At 46.6% G+C, this 25,800-nt stretch overlaps 3 protein-coding genes across 5 annotated transcripts in view; 1 reads left to right on the top strand and 2 right to left on the bottom strand.

Annotated features, from left to right (window-relative positions):
* Positions 1 to 154: 154 nt before the first annotated feature.
* PANX3 (pannexin 3) lies at positions 155 to 11,631 on the bottom strand. The gene is made up of 5 exons (XM_056542054.1): positions 11,379 to 11,631; positions 8,249 to 8,391; positions 5,405 to 5,619; positions 2,634 to 3,310; positions 155 to 667 (listed from the first exon to the last, which is right to left on the bottom strand). The coding sequence occupies exons 1-5, from the start codon at positions 11,554 to 11,556 to the stop codon at positions 639 to 641; spliced, it is 1,242 nt and encodes a 413-aa protein (XP_056398029.1). The 5' UTR covers positions 11,557 to 11,631; the 3' UTR covers positions 155 to 638.
* Positions 3,163 to 25,800, top strand: part of SPA17 (sperm autoantigenic protein 17) — a 138,282-nt gene continuing 115,644 nt past the window's right edge. The window contains exon 1 of the mRNA XM_056542047.1: positions 3,163 to 3,181. The gene's annotated coding sequence lies outside the window, so the exon portion shown is untranslated. The remainder of the gene's footprint in view (positions 3,182 to 25,800) is intronic.
* SIAE (sialic acid acetylesterase) overlaps positions 24,368 to 25,800 on the bottom strand; it is a 31,094-nt gene continuing 29,661 nt past the window's right edge. For all 3 annotated transcript variants that reach the window (XM_056542052.1, XM_056542050.1, XM_056542051.1), the window contains 2 exons: positions 25,677 to 25,800; positions 24,368 to 24,976 (listed from right to left, as the gene is read on the bottom strand). The exon at positions 25,677 to 25,800 is cut by the window's right edge and continues 72 nt beyond it. In XM_056542052.1, coding sequence (XP_056398027.1) covers positions 24,746 to 24,976; positions 25,677 to 25,800 — 355 coding nt within the window. In that variant the 3' untranslated portion in view covers positions 24,368 to 24,745. The remainder of the gene's footprint in view (positions 24,977 to 25,676) is intronic.

Genomic DNA, 25,800 nt, shown 5'->3' with positions numbered 1-25,800 from the left:
ATGTTTTATTTGTGTTTAAAAAAGCTGCCACTAGGTGTCTCCCTACTTGTCCAGAGCACATGTCTCCCCAGCTATAGCACAGACTTTGGACTCCTGCTGGCCTGGTAGAAGTCCAAAATCAGGAAATGCAGTCTGGAGTGCTGAGGGGGGGGGGGGGGTGCAGCCTTAGCCAATCATAGCTCATCTCACACAACTGCTCTGGGCTGTGTGTAGCAGAGTGAGGGAGGAAGTTCTCCCCTGTATGGCTTCAGATGATGTCACGCCTGCTGGGGAACGCCCCTTCCCAGTCTGTGAATCTGACTGAGACTGAGCAGAAAATACAGAGCAATATCAAGGTAGAAAATTAAAAAATAATAAAAATAAATGCAGGGGGTGGTTCATCATGATGGGGGCAGTGACCTGGGAGGATTATAAAATGTAACAAGATCATAACAGGTACTCTTTCTTTAAATCTTCTGTATGCAGAATGTTGTGCTCTTCATGGACCTTGTCCCAGGTGACTATAGACAGGCAAGTGTTTTCCCCGCAGCAGTGTCACATGATCATATCGGCCCCTCAGTGTCCGGCAGTCTCCTCCTTAACGAATTGCTTAGTAACTGGCCTTGAAGAAGGGAGCGCGGCTCATCCGATGAGATCTTCTATTTTTTACCTTCATTTTTTACCATTTCTGCAACAAATAAAATAAATTGGAAAATTACAAAGTTTTAGTCCACGATAGTAATGTGAATAGAGACGTTGATGTTGATCAAAAGTTTTCATTGGTCGGGGGGCTGAGTGTTTAGACTGTGACTGGTCAAGAGAAGGAGCCAGGAGAAGCGCGCACTTGGCGGACTCATAAGTGTTTCCCAACCAGTGTGCCTCCAGCTGTTGCAACATGCCTGGACAGCCAAAGGCTGAAGTTCAGCATTCCACGGTCCAAAAAGTCCGGTCTTATATTTTTCTGCACTTTGGCTGACTAAAGTCAATGAGGCCGACTTTCTTCCAAATTCATGCGGAATTCGCATGAACTATTCACTTTTTAATTGAATAATATCTTTTTTTTTTTTTTTACTACTGTAACACTGGTACTACTACTCGAATCATGGAACACAGTCTGTTTCATGTTGGGGGTAGTAGTACAGGTGCAGAGGGATTGATCGCATCAGGTTTCACTTCTGAGACCCGATGCGATCAAAAGTTATTAACCCGGGGGAGCGGGCTGCATGCCAGGTGCACAGCTCCACAGCATTGTATTTTTTTTACTGTGAAAACTTCATATTCAAATACCCCGCCGGGAGCCCTGAGTGGCCGGCACCAAGTAGCCATTTAGGGCTCCCAGCGGGGTTTTTAAAATTATATTGTGCGGATGAGGTTTTTAATATAGATGGCAGGCCGGGGATCACGGCCCAAATGCGCCCACTTCTCTGGCAGGAGCCATCTCTCCTACTACAGCTCCCATCATGGATAGTGTCTGTTCCATGTGACTGCAGATAAGATGCGGAATCTGTGTGGGGAATTCCCGCACGGATTCCGCACAAATTCCACATCTGTTTAACATCTGCAGAAGTTTGCACCAAACTAATGTGGTTGCAGAATTGATGCAGATGTGCGGATTTTCCGTAGTGTGAACGTGGCCGGATTCACACAGCAGAATTTCTGCGCTGAATTCTGCATGAAAATTCTGGCTTGTGCGGAATCCGTGTGAAGAACGCATGTGAAAAGTCAGAAGTGTGAATGGGAGTGCGGAATCCCATAGAAGTCTATGGGCTTTAATTTGAGGCGGAATCCGCATGCGGAAATTCTGCTGTGTGAATAGACCCTAGGGGTCTGTTCACACGGCGGAATGTCCCTGCGGAATTATGACGGAATATTCCGCACGGACATTCCGCTGCAGCAATGGGGTTTCAATAGGATTCTGCTGCACTGTTGACGCAGAGGAAATTTCCGCGCCAGCAACGTCTGCTATGGGAATCCTGATTCCAAAGTCCGCAGAAAGAATAGTCATGAGATGGCGCATTTCCAAGTGGTCCTAGCACCTGCCGGAACACGTGCTTGTTTTCCCGGGGTGGACATTAGTGATGAGCGGCATTGGCCATATTCGAATTCACAATATTTCCCAAATATATAGACGAATATTCTTCGCGTATTCGTTATATTCGCGTATTCGAGGAAGAAAACAGTGAGGGGGAGGGGGCATCTTTACTATTGGTTGCTAGGGATGTTGTTGATAACCTCTGACAAGTGTATTTGCATCATTCTAATTGGCCCTCAAGTGAAAAGAAGGTATATGCGCATATGCGGAAAAAAGGGAATATTCATAATTTCGAATATATATATATAGCTAATATATTCGCAATATTTGCGATAAAAATTCAAAATGCGAATATTCGCGCCCAACACTAGTGGACATTCCACACATTTCCGGCCATGTGAAGGAGATTTACCAAAACCTGTGTAGAGGAAGAATGGTCCAGTTTCCCATAGCAACCAATCAGATCGCTGCTTTCATTTTTAAAAAGAGGCCTCTGAAAAATGAAAGTAGCCATCTGATTGGTTGCTATGGGCAACTGCCCACTCTACCTCTACACAGGCTCTGATAAACCTCCTCCTATGTAACCATGAATATCCCACAAGGGGCACATGGCGATTCTTACCGAAGCTGTTTGGTTTTGCCGCGGGTTGGGTCTTACTTCCCGCCAGGTTTTCCTCACCCGACGCAAAGTCGGGAGCTGCGTAGTCTTCATCCATCCCCACCAGCAGCGTCATGAAGTCCACCACGGTGTCGATCTTCTCCTGGTTGCGGGCGGTCTTCTTGAGCGTGCACAGGACGCTGAGGCGGCCGAAGGACTTGAGCTCGGAGATGTTGGCTCTGAGGAACATGATGATGACGTTGAGGTCGTTGACCGGGCAGCCCAGCATCTTGTTGGTCAGGAGGTCGAAGGCCGGGAGCATCTCGTAAACGTTCAGGAACTGCTTGTCCCAGCGGAAGAGTTTGCTGACGTTGAAGAGTATGACGGGGAGCAGGAGCAGGTACACCACCGCCGTCACCACGCTGATCACCTGGAACACCGTCACCGACACCAGCTTGCACTTGACGAATTCGGATACGGACGGCTCGGATACCAGGTGTCCCGGCGTCACGTGACATGTGAACTCTTCCCGGGTGAAGACGTTGAGGTGGAAGAAGCCGAGGTAGAAGCAGGTGAGGACGATGAGGAGCACCAGGAGCAGGTTCCGCAGGATGTAGGTGAGTGCGATGTAGTGCGACCGCTGCTTGCAGGTCAGGTATTTCTCCAGCAGGGGGAATTCGAAGTATCGGACGTGGCGAGCGCTGGAAACAAAGGATCTGATCAATTGTCTGCAGTCACCGCTACAATGAACCTAATATAGACCCATATGACAGTGTTTCCCAACCGGTGTGCCTCCAGCTGTTGCAAAACTACAACTCCCAGCATGCCCGGACAGCCGAAGGCTGTCCGGGCATGCTGGGAGTTGTAGTTTTGCAACAGCTGGAGGCACCCTGGTTGGGAAACACTGGTATATGACATGAAATGCACTGCCTAAAGGGGTACTCCGCTGCCCGAGCGTTCAGAACATTTTGTTTCAAACGCTTGGTGCGAGTGGCAGGAGTCGTGACGTCACGGCCACGCCCCTCATGACATCACACCCATTGAGGGGGCGTGGCATGACGTCACAACCCCTGCCGTCTCCACAGAGATCGCGGGAGTCCCAGAGGAGGGACCACCGCGATCAGACATCATATCCCCTATTGGCTAGGGAATAAGATGTCTAGAGGCGGAATACCCCTTTAAATAGTCTCTTCTACTGCAGTCACCTCCAGAGCTGCATTCACAATTCTGCTGCCTGACCACCTTACAAATCTAATGCTGGGTATGATCCATTGATATGAGGAAAATGTATTTTTATTTTTAATTAATTTATTTCCACATTAAAGTACTGTAAAATATTAAACCACATTTCCCACAATGCACTGCACCAGAGCCAATCCAATATATATACACTAAACCTACAGGTGGCAGCAGCAACATTTTAAACTGAAACCAGCAGAATGGTGAGTGCGTCTCTGGATGTGTCTGGAGTAAGGGACATCATCATGTAGGGTTAAGTAAAGGGGAAAAAAAATGCAAAAAAATAAATTACATTAAAAAGGTAATGTATCCCATGTTTCTATTTTGCCAATTATAACCAGATATTGATACAATACATATTGTTCTTTTCTTCTCTTGATGCATTAAAGGGGTACTCCCTTGGAAAACATTTTTTTTTTTTAAATCAACTGGTGCAAGAAAGTTAAACAGATTTGTAAATTACTTCTATTAAAAAATTGTAATCCTTCCAGTACTTATGAGCTGCTATGTGCTCCACAGGAAGTTATTTTCTTTTTGAATTTCCTTTCTGTCTGACCACAGTGCTCTCTGCTGACACCTCTGTCCATTATAGGAACTGTAGAGGGTAGGAGCAAATCCCCATAGAAAATCTATCCTGCTCTGGACAGTTCCTAAAATGGACAGAGGTGTCAGCAGAGAGCACTGTGGTCAGACAGAAATTCTAAAATAAAAAAACTTCCTGTGGAGCATACAGCAGCTGATAAGTACTGGAAGAATTAAGACTTTTAAATAAAAGTAATTTACAAATCTTTTTAACTTTCTGGCACCAGTCGATTTAAATTTTTTTTTTCCAGGGGAATACCCCTTTAAAGGTGTACCCCCCCCCCCCCCCCTCTAGACATCTTATCCCATATGCATGATAGGGGATAAAATGTCTGATCGTGGGGGGGGTTGCCACTGGCGATCTCTGGTGAGACGCCCAAGTCATCCGATGCACATCCCCTCCATTCATGTTTATAAGAGGAGGCGTGTGTTCAGAACGTCGCGGCACTGGCTCAGAGATTTTGGGGGGGGGGGGATAGGGGATAAGATAGCTTAGGTGATATACCCCTCTAACTTCTATGGCAGAGTGCAGTGGGCATGCTCTGTGATCTGTGCAAGGAGGGGAAGAACTTAAGCTGTAATACTCACTTTTTAACTTATATGGGAAAGTGTAGTGGGCATGCTCTGTGTAAGGAGGGGAAGAACACAAGCTGTAATAATCACTTATTGACTTATATGGGAGAGTGCAGTGGGCATGCTCTATGATCTGTGCAAGGAGGGGAAGAACACAAGCTGTAATAATCACTTATTGATATTGATGGGAAAGTGTACTGGGTATCCTTCATGACCTATGCAGAGGTCTTTGTGCAGGTAGGGGGAGGACACAAGCTGTGATAATCACCTATTGACTTCCATAGTAGAGTGTAGTGGGCATGCTCTGTAACCTGTCATGTAGATGGGAACAGGTTTACACTGTAATTCCATATATACTATATATCCATTAAACTACACCCGATGTACAATACTCGCGGCACCTTTTCAGCTCCTCCCAGAACAGCTGGGGGTCGGGGCAGGTCCGGTGGGTCTTCAGTAAATGTTGCACCAGTTTGATGGATCGGTTGTAGGATTTGTCGAGCTCATCGATAATAAAAAGGAGATCTGGGTATAATGCAGACTTGGAAATATATTTCCACAGCGCGACCGGAATATACATCACCACGGCGATGACCATCAGCATGAACGGGAACACCTAACGAAAAGAGAGGACGCCATGTATCCAAGTCTGCGCTCATCACTGGTGCCTGACATGTAACGTGAGGCTTCTGGGCCCCAGTGTATATTGTGCATACTGTAGGGCAGTGTTTCCTAAGCAGGGTGTCTCCAGCTGTTGCAAAACTACAACTTGCACGCCCCGATAGCCTTTGTAACTTGAAGCCATATACAACATACAATGTACAGACAGTCCAGATCTGCAAAATGTGTCAACAGCTGGAAGAACTGACCAATCAGAGTGGGCATTAACACCTGCACTACTGAAGTGTATGCACTGACTGGTGTCTGGTAGCGCCCCCTACAGTACAGGGAGGTATTACATGTTCTGTACTACTCTTTACCTGTATTACTGTCGTGCATGCACTGACTGGTGTCTGGTAGCGCCCCCTACAGTACAGGGAGGTATTACATGTTCTGTACTACTCTTTACCTGTATTACTGAAGTGCATACACTGACTGGTGTCTGGTAGCGCCCCCTACATTACAGGGAGGTATTACATGTTCTGTACTACTCTTTACCTGTATTACTGAAGTGCATGCACTGACTGGTGTCTGGTAGCGCCCCCTACAGTACAGGGAGGTACTACATGTTCTGTACTACTCTTTACCTGTATTACTGGCGTGCATGCACTGACTGGTGTCTGGTAGCACCCCCTACAGTACAGGGAGGTATTACATGTTCTGTACTACTCTTTACCTGTATTACTGAAGTGTATGCACTAACTGGTGTCTGGTAGCGCCCCCTACAGTACAGGGAGGTATTACGTGTTCTGTACTACTCTTTACCTGTATTACTGAGGTGTATGCACTGACTGGTGTCTGGTAGCGCCCCCTACAGTACAGGGAGGTACTACATGTCCTGTACTACTCTTTACCTGTATTACTGAAGTGTATGCACTGACTGGTGTCTGGTAGCGCCCCCTACAGTACAGGGAGGTATTACATGTTCTGTACTCTTTACCTGTATTACTGAAGTGCATGCACTGACTGGTGTCTGGTAGTGCCTCCTACAGTACAGGGAGGTATACATGTTCTGTACTCTTTACCTGTATTACTGAAGTGTATGCACTGACTGGTGTCTGGTAGCGCCCCCTACAGTACAGGGAGGTATTACATGTTCTGTACTCTTTACCTGTATTACTGAAGTGCATGCACTGACTGGTGTCTGGTATCGCCCCCTACAGTACAGGGAGGTATTACATGTTCTGTACTCTTTACCTGTACCAGGGTTAGCTGCTCCTTTGGACACCAGGTGAGGGCGGCTCCATTACTTTTTTAGGACATTGCGTGTACTGTACCGGACCCTGATGAAGCTCCTGACCTCTACATAGACAGTGATTACAGCTCCAGCAGATCTTTCTTACTTTTATATGTAAGGATTTGCTTTATTAGTTATCTGCTTTTTTTCTTGTGCCCCTGATGACATCCAGGAAAATACAACTTCAGCTGCCCGGGTAGGATAAGAGCTGCAGTATTGTAACAGTTGGTGAACCACAGGTTGTAGAACGTTACGCTAGTGCAGTGTTTCCCAACCAGGGTGCCTCCAGCTGTTGCAAAACTACAACTCCCAGCATGCCCGGACAGCCAAAGGCTGTCCGGGCATGCTGGGAGTTGTAGTTTTGCAACAGCTGGAGGCGCCCTGGTTGGGAAACACAGCACCAGTGGCTCTTAGCACTATTAAAGGGGTACTCCGGTGGAAAACCTTTTTTATTTTTTTAAACCAACTGGTGCCAGAAAGTTAAACAGATTTGTAAATTACTTCTATTAAAAAATCTTAATCCTTCCAGTACTTATTAGCTGCTGAATACTACAGAGGAAATTCTTTTCTTTTTGGAACACAGAGCTCTCTGCTGACATCATGACCACAGTGCTCTCTGCTGACATCTCTGTCCATTTTAGGAACTGTCCAGAACAGCATATGTTTGCTATGGGCATTTTCTCCTACTCTGGATCCTTCCTAAAATGGACAGAGATGTCAGCAGAGAGCACTGTGCTCGTGATGTCAGCAGAGAGCACCGTGTTCCAAAAAGAAAATAATTTCCTCTGTAGTATTCAGCAGCTAATAAGTACTGGAAGGATTAAAACATTTTTAATAGAAGTAATTTACAAATCTGTTTAACTTTCTGGCATCAGTTGATTTAAAATAAAAAATAAATAAATAAAGTTTTTCACCGGAGTACCCCTTTAAAACTGGTGTGCTCCGGGACCCATGTTGTGGCTACACATCGCTGCGTCCCGCTGCTGCGCCACGACTATTAGAAGCCGAATAAAACCGATCCTAAATGGCGACAATCACATTTGCGGTCACTTGTGGGTCACATTTGTGACCACATTAACTGGTATTAGTTGCGATGCAGCGGCACAACGTGGCGATCTTCAGCTGTACGATCGGTGTAGTGGCCAAATTTACGTGCAGCCCTAGCCTAAGGGTTAATTCACACTGGTGTATTATTGATGCGGATTTTTATTATTAAAATAATCGAAAACAATGCGCTTAAATGGCTGTCTGGGCATGGTGGGAGTTGTAGTTTTGCAGCAGCTGGAGGCACCCTGGGTGGGACCACTGACCTGGACACGCACATTCCTCGGTGTCCATGGATTCTCACCTTATGGATCCACAGGGATGTGGCGGACAGTTTCCCGTCGGCGGTGAAGTCGTGGTGCGTCAGTGACTGCCAGCAGTGCTTGTCCACGTACTGTACTTGCTTCTCGGTGTAGTTACTGGGAGGGAAGCAGAGGATTTGTGACCCTGTAACAGAGGGAACGAGAGGGGATCATGTACAGGACACACAGAGGCTGATATGCCAGAGACAGAAAACGCCATTCAGGATCTAGGAAAAGCTGAGTAGCTCTGCTACAACCATTAGTGTTTTCAGGCCTATTTGTGCTGCATTAGAAAGCTGCATTTTCAGGGCCGGCTCCACCTATAGGCAAAATAGGCAACCGCCTAGGGCGCATTGTTGATAGGGACGCCGCTCCTCCCGCCCCAAGAAACTTATTGCACTCTGTCTCCAGGTCCTGACAGCAACCGCTTGTTAAGCACCCCCCGCCCCCCCGCCGCCCCCTTCCCCCGGAAACTAGAAAACTTAGTTTCATCACCCAGCCGGGTAGAGGAGCGCAGCGACAGACAGACACAGGGGCGATCACTCAGGTCCTGCTTCCTGATAGCGAGCGCGCCCCCAATCTACTACAGTCAGTGATGGCACTCCTGGTACACACTAGTAGTAAGGAGATTACATGAGGAGGAGGTTTGTTACAGTGTGTCATCCCAGTAGTAAGGAGATTACACGAGGAGGAGGTTTGTTACAGTGTGTCACCCCAGTAGTAAGGAGATTACACGAGGAGGAGGTTTGTTACAGTGTGTCACCCCAGTAGTAAGGAGATTACATGGGGAGGAGGTGTGTTACAGTGTGTCACCCCAGTAGTAAGGAGATTACATGAGGAGGAGGTTTGTTACAGTGTGTCACCCCAGTAGTAAGGTGATTACATGAGGAGGAGGTTTGTTAAAGTGTGTCACCCCAGTAGTAAGGAGATTATATGAGGAGGAGGTTTGTTACAGTGTGTCATCCCAGTAGTAAGGAGATTACACGAGGAGGAGGTTTGTTACAGTGTGTCACCCCAGTAGTAAGGAGATTACACGAGGAGGAGGTTTGTTACAGTGTGTCACCCCAGTAGTAAGGAGATTACATGAGGAGGGGGTTTGTTACAGTGTGTCACCCCAGTAGTAAGGAGATTACATGGGGAGGAGGTTTGTTACAGTGTGTCACCCCAGTAGTAAGGTGATTACATGAGGAGGAGGTTTGTTAAAGTGTGTCACCCCAGTAGTAAGGAGATTATATGAGGAGGAGGTTTGTTACAGTGTGTCATCCCAGTAGTAAGGAGATTACACGAGGAGGAGGTTTGTTACAGTGTGTCACCCCAGTAGTAAGGAGATTACACGAGGAGGAGGTTTGTTACAGTGTGTCACCCCAGTAGTAAGGAGATTACATGAGGAGGGGGTTTGTTACAGTGTGTCACCCCAGTAGTAAGGAGATTACATGGGGAGGAGGTTTGTTACAGTGTGTCACCCCAGTAGTAAGGTGATTACATGAGGAGGAGGTTTGTTAAAGTGTGTCACCCCAGTAGTAAGGAGATTATATGAGGAGGGGGTTTGTTACAGTGTGTCACCCCAGTAGTAAGGCGATTACATGAGGAGGAGGTTTGTTACAGTGTTTAACTCCAGTAGTAAGGAGATTACATGAGGAGGAGGTTTGTTACAGTGTGTCACCCCAGTAGTAAGGAGATTACATGAGGAGGAGGTTTGTTACAGTGTGTCACCCCAGTAGTAAGGAGATTACATGAGGAGGAGGTTTGTTACAGTGTGTCACCCCAGTAGTAAGGAGATTACATGAGGAGGAGGTTTGTTACAGTATGTCACCCCAGTAGTAAGGAGATTACATGAGGAGGAGGTTTGTTACAGAGTGTCACCCCAGTAGTAAGGCGGGGCATGTCAAATGGCGAAGGCAATGGGTGGGGTCGAGAGGGCGGCAAAATTAGCTTTCACTTAGGGTGGCAAAAATCCTTGCACCCGCCCTGTGCATTTTATATGTATTTGTAGTCCGCCCAAACATTTTTTAATGTTTTTCTAATAAAGCTGAAATGTTTTCAGTGCTGAATCTCCCTCCCTCTGGAGTTTTTGTCCTTCCATTGTTTCTTAGGCCGGCTCGCAAGTGCGCCGCGTCAATAGACGGCAATGCATTTCCCAGTGGGTTTCATCAGAAAGAACTGAGATATCGACCTTTTTTGCGGGGGCCGGAATCGGAGTTTCCGCCTGGAAAATTCCGACGCGCACATGGCGCAGCAGAATCCCGTCAAAAACAATGGGAGTCTGCTGCAATGAAATTTCCGAGTCTGAATCATTGGCGACCATACATGCTAGTGTTTTCCAAACAGAGTGTCTCCAGCTGTTACAAAACTACAACTCCCAGCATGCCTGGATAGCCAAAGGCTGTCCAGTCATGCTGGGAGTTGTAGTTTTGCAACAGCGGGAGTCACAAAAATCTCATACACATCCCCCAAATCATTGGCGACCGCACATGCCAGTGTTTTTTTTTTCTTCAAACAGCGTGCCTCCAGCTGTTGCAAAACTACCACTCCCAACATGCCTGACAGCCTTTGGCTGTCCGGGCATGCTGGGAGTGGATGTTTTGCAACAGCTGGAGGCACGTTGTTTGGAAAACACTGGCATGTGCAGTCACTAATTATTGCAACACCACAGTTTTACTGGGAAAATCCATGAAAAAAAAATGTTTTGTATTAACTGGCTACAGAAAGTTAAACAAATTTGTAAATTACTTCTATTAAAAAATATTAATCCTTCCAATGATTATCAGCTGCTAAAGTTGAGTTGTTCTTTTCTGTCTGGAAACAGTGCTCTCTGCTGACATCTCTGCTTGTCTCGGGAACTGCACAGAGTAGAAGACGTTTGCTATGGGGATTTGCTTGTACTCTGGACAGTTCCCGAGACACGTGTCATCAGAGAGCACTTAGACAGAAAAGAACAACTCAACTTCAGCAGCTCATAAGTACTGAAAGGATTAAGATTTTTTAATAGAAGTAATTTACAAATCTGTTTAACTTTCTGGAGCCAGTTGATATATAATTTTTTTTATAATATATTAACCCATTTAAATATGTTTTTTTCCCCCCCTCTGGAGTACCCCTTTAATACATGCATCACACACAGACAGTGCTCACCTGCAGACAGCTCCCGGGCAAACGTCATTGAGACAAGTAAAAGCGGAAGACCCACCGAGACCATCTTGAGGATACGATCCAGGGGTAACTCCAGGCGGAGGCCTTTTTTATTTGGGGGGACCTCCGGCAATAAAGCATCTGAGAGCATATACTCCGCCGCCCTGTTTGCTATCGACATTTTGGCTGCTAAATAAAGCAAAAATCTGCAAAAAATTAAAAATAAAATAAATACAGAAAATAAAAAAAAATAAGAATAAAGCCCCCAAAGTGTTCCCTCCGTCCCCCCGACTCAGACTGGCGCAGCTGCCGCCTTCCCGGGAGCTTAAATACCGACCAGAATTTTTCCCGAAATAAAATCCCTTTATTCATTAAAATACAAGATGAACAAAAATACCCTGAAATGTTCCCGGTTACTGACAGCTTGTAATTTACTGACCACAAGACGGGGGCCCTGGAGGATCGGCGCAGCACATGTGACCCCGGCCGGTGTCCTGACAATTATAGGGACGGATCTATATAGGGATCTGTGGGTTGGGAGCCTTGTTATTATCCATGTGAACACAGAGCTGTAACTATCCCCCCCTGTAAGATGTATAACTTATAACACAACATGATGTCAGGGTGAGCCCACGGCAATGAGGGCCCCAGGGGGCCCATACGGCTCTACACGGAGGATACTGCCCCTTAATGCCGATCTATAACAGGACCCCTCTTATAATATGGCATTGTTATTAACAATATGCAAAATTTGTAACAGGCCCCCCAAACCATGTACCACTTATTAGTGTAATAGTATGTGGCCTCTGGGACCCCTCAAATATTAGGGTGGGGGTGTAACTGCCACCTATGCATTCCTTATAGCAGTGTTTCCCAACCAGGGTCCCTCCAGCTGTTGCAAACCTACAACTCCCAGCATGGCCGGACAGCCGAAGGCTGTCCGGGCATGCTGGGAGTTGTAGTTTTGCAACAGCTGGAGGCATACTTGTTGGAAAACGCTGGCCTTTGGCTGTCCAGGCATGCTGGGAGTTGTAGTTTTGCAACAGCTGGAGGCATACTTGTTGGAAAACACTGGCCTTTGGCTGTCCATGCATGCTGGGAGTTGTAGTTTTGCAACAGCTGGAGGCATACTTGTTGGCAAACACTGGCCTTTGGCTGTCTAGGCATGCTGGGAGATGTAGTTTTACAACAGCTGGAGGCATACTTGTTGGAAAACACTTGCCTTTGGCTTTCCGGGCATGCTGGGAGTGTAGTTTTGCAACAACTGGAGGCATACTTGTTGGCAAACACTGGCCTTTGGCGGTCTAGGCATGCTGGGAGTTGTAGTTTTGCAACAGCTGGAGGCATACTTGTTGGCAAACATTGGCCTTTGGCTGTCTAGGCATGCTGGGAGATGTAGTTTTGCAACAGCTGGAGGCATACTTGTTGGAAAACACTTGCCTTTGGCTTTCCGGGCATGCTGGGAGTTGTGGTATTGCAACAGCTGGAGGCATACTTGTTGGCAAACACTGGCCTTTGGCTGTCTAGGCATGCTGGGAGTTGTAGTTTTGCAACAACTGGAGGCATACTTGTTGGCAAACACTGGCCTTTGGCGGTCTAGGCATGCTGGGAGTTGTAGTTTTGCAACAGCTGGACACATACTTGTTGGAAAACACTGGCCTTTGGCTGTCCGGGCATGCTGGGAGTTGTGGTTTTGCAACAGCTGGAGGCATACTTGTTGGAAAACACTGGCCGTTGGCAGTCCGGGCATGCTGGGAGTTGTGGTTTTGCAACAGCTGGTTAGGAAACACTGGTATACGACATGAAATGCACTGCTTAAAGGGTTACTCCACTGCCCCAGCGTTTGGAACATTTATCAAAACCTCCGCAGAGGAAAAGTTGTTCAGTTGCCCATAGCAACCAATCAGATCGCTTCTTTCACTTTTAACAAGGTCTCTGCAAAATAAAAGAAGTGTTCTGATACATACAATGCCTCTCTTTGTTCTAGACCAGTGTTTCCCAACCAGGGTGCCTCCAGCTGTTGCAAAACTGCAACTCCCAGCATGCACCCTACCAGAGGCACCCTGGTTTGGATACACGGGTTAGGGATACCCTTATATAGGACATAGTCTAAGGCTGTCCGGGCATGCTGGGAGTTGTAGTTTTGCAACAGCTGGAGGCACCCTGGTGGGGAAACACTTCTCTATTGCTACACCCCCGGATGAGAGACCAAGATGTTTTCTAGTCTCATATAAAGTTCTGCAACTTTTTAATATTCTTCACTATTTCCAAGATCTCCGATTGCTGTCAGTGAACAGAAAAATGTACAGGTTAAATTAAGACACTGATGGTGGGTTGCTTGTTTGGACTAGTGTTTCCCAACCAGGATGCCTCCAGCTGTTGCAAAACTACAACTCCCAGCATGCCCGGACAGCCTTTGGCTGTCCGGGCATGCTGGGAGTTGTAGTTTCACAACAGCTGGAGGCACCCTGATTGGGAAACACCGGTTTGGATTCTTGAATGAGGACGAGCGCTCACACCATGGGAGGATCTTCTTATAGGTCGGATAGTAATAGCAGTGCATTGGATGGTTGAGCATCCTCCAAGGGTGTCTCAGTTTGACCCCATAAAACTAGGGGCAACACTTTCTAGGTTTGATACTATGGTTACATGTTCTCCAACCCATCCACCAAAGAAGAGAAAATTACTTTTGAAAATCTTCCCCACCATATGTTAATGAGGCTGAACTGGTCGTCGGGACCTATGGCTTCCCGAACTAGTCATCGCACCCTTGCCTGCAATCACTACCCCCTAATGAGGAATGATTGACAGGCCCGGCATGGCCCGACATCACCAAAGTCTGTCTGGGCAATGGTGAGAGTTGTAGTTTTTAAGCAGCTAGAGAGCCACAGGATCAAAGTTGAGTAAAACCAAAGGGTGTGTTTGCCACTCAGGGCTCTCGGACAGCTGGGCTACATGTGTTGTTGTAGCTGTCATAGTTGTTCTAACCCAGGTTTCTGAATGAACAATCTCACTGGGGCTTTAACAGAAGTGACTTCTGTGGTGACACCAAAGTTGTGGTGTGACCACGGGGTGTGAAGGGTGTAGGTGGATGGGGAAGATGGTATAGCCCAGGGGCAAGGTGTTATTAAAGGAGTACTCCAGCGCAACATAACTTATCCCCTATCCAAAGAATAGGGGATAAGTTATAGATCGCTGGGGGGGGTCCGAGCGCTTGGGAGTTATAGATCGCGCGGGGGGTCCGAGCGCTGGGGCCCCCCGGGATCTCCTGGACGGGGCCGCGGCAGTCTGTAGGAAATGTAGTTTCGTCCCCAGCAGAAAATCGCGGCAGACACGCCCCCTCCATGTATCTCTATGGGGTACATGGACGGGGCGTGTTGGCCGCTGCGTCATGCGGGGTTGGAACGCCCCCTTTTCAACATACTGCCGCGGCCCCAGTCCAGGAGATCACGGGGGCCCCAGTGCTCAGACCCCCCGCAATCTATAACTTATCCCCTATCCTTTGGATAGGGTATAAGTTATGTTGCGCTGGAGTACTCCTTTAACCACTAAATGTTCGTGACGCCAGAGTGGTTTTTCCGGTAACCACCTGAACGGTAGCTCCGCTATCCCAAGGTTAGGCAGGGCAATAACAGTCCAAGACCAGGTAAGGGTTAACAGTAGCTTTACTGAGGTAGACAGATGGTAACAGTCTTTACAGCTAGGCCAGGATCCCAGAGACCAGTAACACAGAAAGGGCCTTGCAGCTTGCTGGGACTTGCAGTACTTTTGGGTCAGACGTCAATACAGCCACTCTGACTATAATTGACTTGACTAGTGACTTGACTTTGGTAGAGACAGCGGACATAGATGAGATGACTTACTGACTATGTGGCTGGTGTGCAGGCTTTATGGCCTTCAGGTGGACTGGACACAGGATCTGTCATGTCTGTGCTTTACTGTTCCTCAGCAGGAGTGATAAGAGATTGTAATAGCTCCGCCTCTTATAAAGGGGGGCTGAGCAAGAAGCCCATAGGTCAAGCTGCAGGTCAGGTGGTCAACTGGTGCTCTCTGGGTAACATAACACATCATGTGAACATAACAGGTGATACCTCCAAAGGTCCTTTATACTTTATATACCTATACATAACATTATGCACTATATTTACAACACTATACATAACATTATGCCCTATATTTACAACACTATACATAACATTATGCCCTATATTTACAACACTATACATAACATTATGCCCTATATTTACAACACTATACATAACATTATGCACTATATTTACAACACTATACATAACATTATGCACTATATTTACAACACTATACATAACGTTAGACTTACTACTCTGGGGGAGACGCTGCAGGAGAGGCCCTAGGACAATGAGGGACTCAACCTGACAGGACCTAAGTACTGTACAGGAGTATATCCTGTACTGGGACATCACACTTCTATTTAGGGAGTGAATCAGGGGGCCGTGCTCCGTACACACTTTTATATACCAGCAAAGCGGAATCTGTATTAACACAGAGAGGGGGAGGAGGGCGCCGGGCCCAGTCACCACCACATGGGAGCAGCCTCAGCCCTCGCCTTGTGCCAGCTCAGTACAGCAGCCCCCCACAACATGCACACGGCACTGAAATAGCTCTGCCCGGGAGCCGCTCCTCCGTTTACTCAGGTATATATAGAAGATCAACACAGCTGAGGATCTGGAAAAGTCCCCCTGAGGCTGCAAAACCGAAAAATATTCCTACAATCCGGATAAAGCTGTCAATAATCCAGAGGACACAGACACGGAAAGAAGGGGCGCACTGACTACACTTAGGGCCCCCGGACTTAATAAAGAGCCCCCTGCAAGACTCCACCCAGACCCCTCCTCATGCCCCACCCCTACAAAAATAATAAATATTTATATCAATAGATATAACATTAACCCCTTAAAAGGGTACTCCGGTGGAAAACTATTAGGTAAACAGATTTGTAAATTACTTCTATTTAAAAATCTTAATCCTCCCAGTATTTATTAGCTGCTGGATGCTCCATTGGAAGTTGTGTAGTTCTTTCCAGTCTGACCACAGTGCTCTCTGCTGACACCTCTGTCTGTATCAGGAACTGTCCAGAGCAGGAGAGGTTTGCTATGGGGATTTGCTCCTGCTCTGGACAGTTCCTGACACGGACAGAGGTGTCAGCAGAGAGCACTGTGGTCAGACAGAAAAGAACTACACAACTTCCTGTGGAGCATACAGCAGCTGATAAGAACTGGAAGGGTTAAGATTTTTAAATAGAAGTAATTAAAAAATCTGTTTAAAGGGGCACTCCATTGCCCCAGCGTTCAGAATATTTTGTTCCCCTCGTGATGTCCTGCCACGCCCCCTCAATGTAAGTCTATGTGAGCGGCTTCCACGACCCCTCCCATAGACTTACATTGAGGGGGCGTGGCCGTGACATCACGATCACCGCACCCAACGTATGGAACAAAATGTTCCGAACGCTGGGGCAGTGGAATACCCCTTTTAACTTTCTGGCACCAGTTGATTTAAAAAAAAAATAATAATTCCACCGGAGTACCCCTTTAACCCCTTAAGGACACAGCCCATTTTATTTTTGCATTTTCGATTTTTCCTTCTCACCTTCTAAAAATCATAACTGTTTTATATTTCCATCCACAGACGAGTATGAGGGCTTGTTTTTTGCTCGACCAGTTGTCCTTTGTCATCACTTATTTTACCATAAAATGTTTGGCGAAATTAAAAAAATACTAATTGTGTGGGGAAATTAAACTTTTAATTGATTTTTTTTTTTTTTATATTATGTGACAAAAAAGCAGCAATTTTGGATTTATTTTTTATGTTTATGCCATTTACCGTACGGGATCAATAACATTATATTTTGATAGTTCAGACATTTACACACGTGACGATACCAAATATGTTTATAAATTCTTTTTTTATTTTTTTTACACTTTCTGGAGGTAAAATGGGAATGGGAAAATGTAAATTTTTATTGGGGGAGGGTATTTTTCAAATTTTTTTAAATTTTTTTTTTTTAAATGCTGTACTTTTTGTTTTACACTTTAATATTCTCATAGGGGACTATTTATAGCAATCATTTGATTGCTAATACTGTTCGGTGCTATGCATAGAGCATAGCACTGATCAGTATTATCAGTCATCTTCTGCTCTTGTCTGCTCGATCTCAGACCAAAGCAGAAGACCCCTGGAGACGGACGGAGGCAGGTGAGGGGACCTCCGGCCGCCATTATGGATGATCAGATCCCCGCATTTTATCTGTATTGATCACGGCATCTGAGGGGTTAATGGCGCACATCAGTGCGATTGCTGATATCCGCCATTACCGGCAGGACCTGCAGTGCATGACATGAGCACCACTCCAGTGCTCGCAGTCATGTACAGGACGTAAATGTACGTCCTGGTGCGTTAAGTACCAGGGCACCAGGATGTACATTTACGTCCTGTGTCGATAAGGGGTTAAGGACAACGCCTGTTTTTACCTTAATGACAGGGTCCAATTTTACAAATGTGTCCTGTGTCTCATTAAGTGATAATACCTCTGACACGCTTTTACTTAGCGACGCGATTCTGAGATTGCTTTTTTATGACATATTGTACTTTATAAATCTTTGTTGATACATGCAGCATTTTCAGTGAAAAACTCCAAAAATATTGTGAAAAATGTGAAAATTTCTGGCATTTATATATTTTTTTAATGGAATTCACTGTATGGTAAAAAATTATGTATTGTTTTTAATTTTGTGGGTCTGTATGATTATGGCGATACGAAATTTATATAGCTTTTTAATGTTCTTTTTCCCTTTTATCAACAGGATCCTTATTCCCCTTTTGTTTTGTCCTGTTCTGCCATAACTTTTTTATTCTTGATCCAAGGCCATTGGGTGAGGGCTCTATTTTTGCAGGACGGTCTGTGCTTTTTATTGGTACCATTTTTGAGATTCATGCTACCTTTTTATCTTTTTTAATCCACGTTTTGGACCAAAATTTTGGTTTTTTTTTTTCTTCTTTTAATTAGAAATACCGTAAGTGTTTTTTATTTCATGGTCAAACAATAAATGGTGTAACATCAAAAGAACTAGGAATAGTGGAGCAGATAATTCTCGGCTTCCACAGACTCGCCCCTTCATTTAGGGGTATGGAAACTTTCAACCAAATTATTAAATCCAAATGAAAATAAATTAAGACCATACATAATATATATTACTATGGGGGAGACACTGCAGGAGAGCCCCTAGGACACAGAGGGACTCAACCTGACAGGGCAAGTACTGTACGGGACTAAATACCATACTGGGACATCACATTATCTTAGTGTTCCCTTTATTTTTTTGAGCAGTGTATTTAACCAGATTATAATTCTACAAAAGGCAAAGGCCAGTGTGACATAATAAATCATGGGCAATTGTTGGCTACTCTTGGACCTGCACAATTCTTTTGTATGACTTGGGTCACCATAAAAAGCAACAATTACAACCCGCGGCCACAGAGTCTCCACATAAATCCTTCCCATAGAATTATTAGAACACCCCCAGCAGATCCCTGAGGTTTTCATTATTTCCCCAAATTATACATTCAAGAATCAAAATATAAAGTAATTCAATAAGACCCAAAAATATAGGGAAGATAAAAATCTCATTTAAAGTGCTTGACGAAGATTGGCGCCGGCAGCCTCCCATGGATGCTGTATTTTGGACACTGTTTTAATTCGCAGGACCAGGTGAACGGCACCACCAAGATGTGGCAGCATCCATTAAAATTGACTGTGACAAGTTTAGAAGACGACGATTGCGCTGGAGCTGGGACCTAGTTATATCACGATTTGCCATTTAGGTCGACACCAAAGCTGCACAATACCCCAGCACAGCAAGGAACAGGAAATAGAAGATAGGAAAACAAAGAGGGGGATAAAAAGACAACAAAGAACGGAAATAGAGTAGGCTAAACAACAAGAATAGAAATGAAACAAAACAAATAGAGTAAGTCACAAACGGAAAAACACGTTGACCACCGGAGTACCCCTTTAAGGTGAACCTACAAATTAAACTGCAGGTGGGTACAACATGGGTCATGGGCCCAATGTTGGGGCCCAAGACAGACAAGTTGTAGAGGACATAGTACAAAGTTGTCTGCAGCTGCTGGGCTATCGCTGGTTGGGGTTAAGCATCAGTGACAGTTCCCAGAACTTTAGATCTTTGTATAAATTTTGACTTGATTTTTTTTTTACAAATTTAGCAAATTGGCAAGTTTTGCACCCAACAAAAAGTGGTATGGGGACTTATTCAACCAAATTATTAATTCCAAATGAAAACAAAAACATACATGCAGAGGAGAAGCGTTGGCTTAGCCCACAGGAACGGTTAACAAACCTCTCTATACCGCCCTCTCATTTCCTTCAGGTGTCTCAACTTCTATCCTTCTATAAATCGCATCTTTGTGACTCTTCCTCTGAGGTACCCCCTCTCTTGCTTTGAAGATGTTGTGGGCCTTCAACCCTGGAAGGTGACAATGTCGTACCTCTATAGTTGCTTTAGGGGTTACTTTCTTAAGGTGTCTGTGGTGGCCCAGTAAGGGATGGTGTTTCTCTGTACTCTTCTCCTGCCCTGTCAGGCAGAGTCCCTTTATGTCCTCAGGGCTCCTGCAGTGTTAACCCCACTGTAAATATGTTATTCCTTATAAAGTGTATTGTACCTTTAATAGTTTGTACCATCTGATTAAAGTTATACCATGTGATTGTTACCCAGGAGGCACTAGTGACCAGGTGACCTATGGGCTCCTTGCACAGCCCCCTATATAACCAGGGGAGGGGCTGCAGTCGCTCTCTTCCAGCATTCTTGCTCCTGCTGAGGTCCAGTGCAGTTGTCTCAGAGTGTCCAGAGCATTGGAGGCCTCAAGCCTGAAGTCACAAGTCAGCTCAAAGTCATCTTCATGTCAGTCACAAGTCAGTCAAGTCAATTGTCTAGCCACCTTGGTCTGCACTAAAGTGTCTCTACCTACTGCAAGTCCCAGTATGCCTGCGAGGTCCATGTGTCACTGGTCACCTCCTTGGGATATTGGCTGTACTGTATAGACTGTGTCATCTGTCTACACTCAGTAAAGCTGCCGTTTGTCCGTAACTTGGCGTCGGTGCCTTCTTTGCCCCCCGTGCCTAGTCCAGGACCAGCGGTATTATCTTCAGGTGGTAAAGGCCAAACCAGGCCCTGGGGTCAGGACAACAAGGGGTTAATAACATCTGCTCCTTGGGTTATAACATCTATCCTGCATTGCACCCCGCTGACACCACATGTCCAAGCAGGAGGTGTTTGTTAAATGGGAGTCTGTTTTGCAGGATGAGGAAGCCCGGGACAAGTTCGTGAAGGGATGCGCTAAGGTTCGGGCCAATGTTATCAATGAACGCTGGAGGGAAACCTTTTTCAAACTGATGCATTTTGGTTACTTGGGATTCAATCTCCCAGCCTCTCCAGCGTTTCCCGATAGAATAACATCCTGCCCAAAATACTCTAGCCCTGGTACTGATTTATATCAGGGGATTTGGGGCTGCCCGAGGTCTCAGGCATTTTGGGATGAGATAGAAGCTTACATTGCCAGGTACTGGAAAGTTCAGGTCCCCATTGTTACGCCGAGCGCTCCGGGTCCCCGCTCCTCCCCGGAGCGCTCGCTACACTCTCGTTACTGCAGCGCCCCGGTCAGATCCACTGACCGGGTGCGCTGCGATACCGCCTCCAGCCGGGATGCGATTCGCGATGCGTGTGGCGCCCGCTCGCGATGCGCACCCCGGCTCCCGTACCTGACTCGCTCTCCATCGGTCCTGTCCCGGCGCGCGCGGCCCCGCTCCCTAGGGCGCGCGCGCGCCGGGTCTCTGCGATTTAAAGGCCCACTGCGCCGCTGATTGGCGCAGTGGTTCTAATTAGTGTGTTCACCTGTGCACTCCATATATATACCTCACTTCCCCTGCACTCCCTTGCCGGATCTTGTTGCCCTTGTGCCTAGTGAAAGCGTTCCCTTGTGTGTTCCTAGCCTGTGTTCCAGACCTCCTGCCGTTGCCCCTGACTACGATCCTTGCTGCCTGCCCCGACCTTCTGCTACGTCCGACCTTGCTTCTGTCTACTCCCTTGTACCGCACCTATCTTCAGCAGTCAGAGAGGTTGAGCCGTTGCTAGTGGATACGACCTGGTCACTACCGCCGCAGCAAGACCATCCCGCTTTGCGGCGGGCTCTGGTGAATACCAGTAGTGACTTAGAACCGGTCCACTAGCACGGTCCATGCCAATCCCTCTCTGGCACAGAGGATCCACCTCCTGCCAGCCGGCATCGTGACACCCATGACTCCTCAAGCTCTTCTTTTCCAGCATGGCGATCCTGAGGAGGCTGCGTGACGTTCCTCGCTTCCTTCATGTTATTTTGTTAGTAGCAAAACGTATTCTCAGGAAATGGATCCAACCCCACATGTTCTTAGAGGTCGACAGGTTGGACATGGAGAGGCATAGGGAGAGAAATGCGAGGAATTTCTTTGCCAAATGGCAGACGTTCATGGTTGCTCACTACGATAGGTCGCAGATAGAGGCTTTTGTGCTGCCATTTCGACACACTGAATGGTATTGCCTTGCATCTCTTAGCAACACCTTGGGCCCATTACGCCTTTCAGATGGGGCGAGATGAAGTGGCGACTCCCGCTCAGTAGCATGGTGTGGGGAGTTTGACAGGGTTGAGCCTTTTCTTCTACTACTCTTTTCTTCTGATTTCTTTATTTCTTTCTGTTTTCTTTTCTGGTAGCCCTTGGGGAGTGTAGGGTGGGGATGGTATGATGTTGGTATATGAGGGGTTAATATTAACCCATTCACTCATGACGCCAAGGTGATGGCTGGTATGCTGAATCTATGTTCCGGCCTATCGTCGCCCTTCCCAGAAGCGATAGGTGCAATGAAATGACTGAAGGTCCACAAGTAGATTTAACTTGAACTTGAATAACTTTACTGCAGTGCTTGCAATATCCAATGCGTAGTAACAGTCTCATATAACAGTTCCTAAGTTGCTTAGCGACTGGCAGAAGTTGCGGACCTTGCATGAAACTTATAGTCTCTGAATTTAGGGAGTGATGTACAGATCCATCCGGATTTAGGGGAAATATTGGGTCCGGTGATACTGCAGAGTGCTTAGGGGATGATACACTTTATAATTTAGATCATTCAGTCGTTGCCGCAAGGCTCAGGCCTAACTCACTGCGATTACTGCTATACAGGTCTTGCTTGTTTGCTATCCCAGGAACAAGAGAGAGATAAGATGGCCGCCGCTCCCTTATATGGGCAGGGGGCGTGGCGATTTTGATTAGTTCGAACGTCTGCTACTCACTTTACATGGTATCATGGGATTGCTTACATCACAGGTAGAGATGAGCGAACTTACAGTAAATTCGATTCGTCACAAACTTCTCGGCTCGGCAGTTGATTACTTTTCCTGCATAAATTAGTTCAGCTTTCAGGTGCTCCGATGGGCTGGAAAAGGTGGATACAGTCCTAGGAGACTCTTTCCTAGGACTGTATCCACCTTTTCCAGCCCACCGGAGCACCTGAAGGCTGAACTAATTTACGCAGGAAAAGTCATCAACTGCCGAGCCGAGAAGTTCGTGACAAATCGAATTTACTGTAAGTTCGCTCATCTCTAATCACAGGATCTATATACATTGCAAAACCCAAAATGGGGCTAGAGATACCAAAGTGAGGCCTGGAACGCATCCAGAATGAGGCTTGAAACGCATCACATGACCCGAAGGCCCTGCGACACCATGGAAACAAGTAATTAACCATTTATATGCAGAAATAATACTATTTACGTTATACTATGGATAAATTAGGAATATATACACTATAATAGAGGCGACTAGGGGCGGACTGACTAACAGATATTACTAAGTCCTAGGGACTCTGGCTACGGGGACCCATAGATAAATAAGTACCGAATGAAATGTGGTACTGGGACACCACACTTTATCTATCAATTTCTATCTATGTATTACAGTGACCCCCCCCCCTCCCGACCTAAGATGGTCCGACATACAATAATTTCAACATACAATGGCCTCTCAGAGGCCATCACATGTTGAAGGCAGCATCAACATACAATGCTTTTTTTTAATGTCGGGGCCATCGCATAAACGGCTATCCAGCAGCGCAGACTGCTTCAGCTGCCACCGGATAGCCGTTTACGGTGCCCCGTGTGGTCCGCTGACGATCACTTACCTGTCCTTGGGGCTCCGGCGCGTACTCTTTGGGATCCCCTGCATCGTCGGCACTCTCCATTGTCGTCGTCACGCGACGCCCTGTCATCCAATAGGAGCGGCGTGCGCAGCGACGTGATGACGGCGACGGAGAGCGAGGATGCCGGGGAAGCAGAGGCCTTGCCGACGCGGCGACAGCGATGGAAGGAGACATCCAGGGCAACGGTGACGCTCTGGAGCGGCGGGGACACGCAAGTATAATCTCCAATACCAGTGGTCTTCAACCTGCGGACCTCCAGATGTTGCAAAGCTACAACTCCCAGCATGCCCGGACAGCCGTTGGCTGTCCGGGCATGCTGGGAGTTGTAGCTTTGCAACAGCTGGAGGTCCGCAGGTTGAAGACCACTGTCCTATACTTTACATTGCACGGATCCCTCAACATACGATGGTTTCAACAAACGATGGTCCATTTGGAACGGATTACAATCATATGTTGAGGGACCACTGTATTTTATTTGTGGAACAGAGCTGTTGACCCTGCTACTTTCCTTACGTATTGTCTGAGGCACCTTGGGTACTGTGTTACCCACTTATGCCAATTATGGCGTTTTGACATGTTTCTTGTGTTACCATTTCTTACTATAAAATTTGTGAAAATTTATGAAGTTTAAAAAAAACATATACAACTCCTTTCCTATTGTGTATACAGCTCCTATGCTCTATAGAAGAAAAAAAATCAAGACTAATGCTTGGTTGATACACGGGAGATGATCACATGACCCTCCCGCCATAGCACAGACCTTTATTTATTTAACCAAGTTCAAAGTGCAAATCGTAAAGCTGAGGCGACATAATAAATCATGGGCAATTGTTGGCTATTCCTGAACCTGCACAATTCTTTGGCATGACTTGGGTCACCATAAAAAACAACAATCACAACCCGCGGCCACAGAGTCTCCACATAAATCCTTCTCATAGAATTATTAGAAAGGTGTTTTGTAGATTTGTCATAGTTTCCGCCCCCAGCAGATCCCTGAGATTTTCATTATTCCCCCAAATGATACAATCAAGAATCAAAATATTCGGTCAGTCATTCAATAAAACCCAAAAATGTAAGGGAAAAAAAAAAGTCTTATTCGAAGTACTTGACGAAGATTGGCGCCGGCAGCCTCCCGCGGACGCTGTATATCGGACACTGTTTGTAATCACAGGGCCAGTCGGACCAGGCGTACCGCACCGCCAAGATGTGGCTGCATCCTTTGAATGCGACTGTGACAACTTTAGAAGATGGCGACTGCGCTGGAGCCGGGACCCAGCTGTATAGCGATTCTCCATATAGGTCAATGCCAGAGCTGCATAATACCTGTCAGGAGATATGGATGAATCTATTATAATAACTGTGGGGACACAAGAACAGTTGTCAATTAAGGCTCCCCCCCCCCCAATTAAATATACAATGGATGGTGGATCCCCACATTAGGTAGCATTGATTCCCCACATTAGGTAGCATAGATTCCCCACATTAGGTAGCATAGTTCCTCTTCCCCACTGACACAAAGGCAGACACACTAACCTGGCCTGCGCAGCGCTTCTCCTCTCCAGCAGCGGCCTGTCGAGTGATGTCACTGACATCCTCCTGCACAGGTCTGCAGAGGAATGTCACTTGCGTGACGTCCCTCGTCAGACCCGAGTCGGTCGGCCGCTGACTCACTGTGTTAAAATGGGCGCTGCTCTATTCAGTAGCTCGGGCTGTGCTTTAGAACAGTGAGCAGCGGTGGCGCAGCAGCCGGGCCGGCCAGACCCAACCCGACCATGGATCTAGGTGGCACAAAAAGAAAAAAAAAAAATGGGCAGCAAAGTGCCACCCCTGAAAAGTGCCACATGGGACCAATGGTCCTACCAGGTCCCATGTTGGGGCCGGCCCTGGGACACCGGAATCAGGATTTCTGTCCTGTGCACAGTGCAGTAAAATCCCATCGAAATTAATGGGACTCTGCTGCAGCGGAATGTCCGCATGGACTTCCCGCAGTGTGAACATAGCGGCAGGGTCTGGTCTTAGTCACCTCAAATATGTCATCACAGGTGCGGGTGATGAGCAGCTCCTGGTTGTAGGTTATGTTCATGTAGGAGTAGTTGTAATAGATGTCAACGGTTTCTGGAAATGGACCCTGGAAAGGGATGCGGTGA

This window comes from Hyla sarda, chromosome 10, assembly GCF_029499605.1.
Source record: "Hyla sarda isolate aHylSar1 chromosome 10, aHylSar1.hap1, whole genome shotgun sequence".
In the NCBI taxonomy this organism is placed as follows: Eukaryota; Metazoa; Chordata; class Amphibia; order Anura; family Hylidae; genus Hyla; species Hyla sarda.
The sequence above is the reverse complement of the archived record's forward strand: the minus strand, read 5'-3'. Positions and strand labels throughout refer to the sequence as shown.

Coding starts and splice junctions, on each gene's coding strand:
- PANX3 (XM_056542054.1), bottom strand. CDS start 11,556: ATGTCGATAGCAAACAGGGCGGCGGAGTATATGCTCTCAGATGCTTTA. Junction 5,620..8,248: donor CATCCCTGTGGATCCATAAG/GTGAGAATCCAT, acceptor TCTTTTCGTTAG/GTGTTCCCGTTCATGCTGAT. Junction 3,311..5,404: donor TTCTGGGAGGAGCTGAAAAG/GTGCCGCGAGTA, acceptor CTTTGTTTCCAG/CGCTCGCCACGTCCGATACT.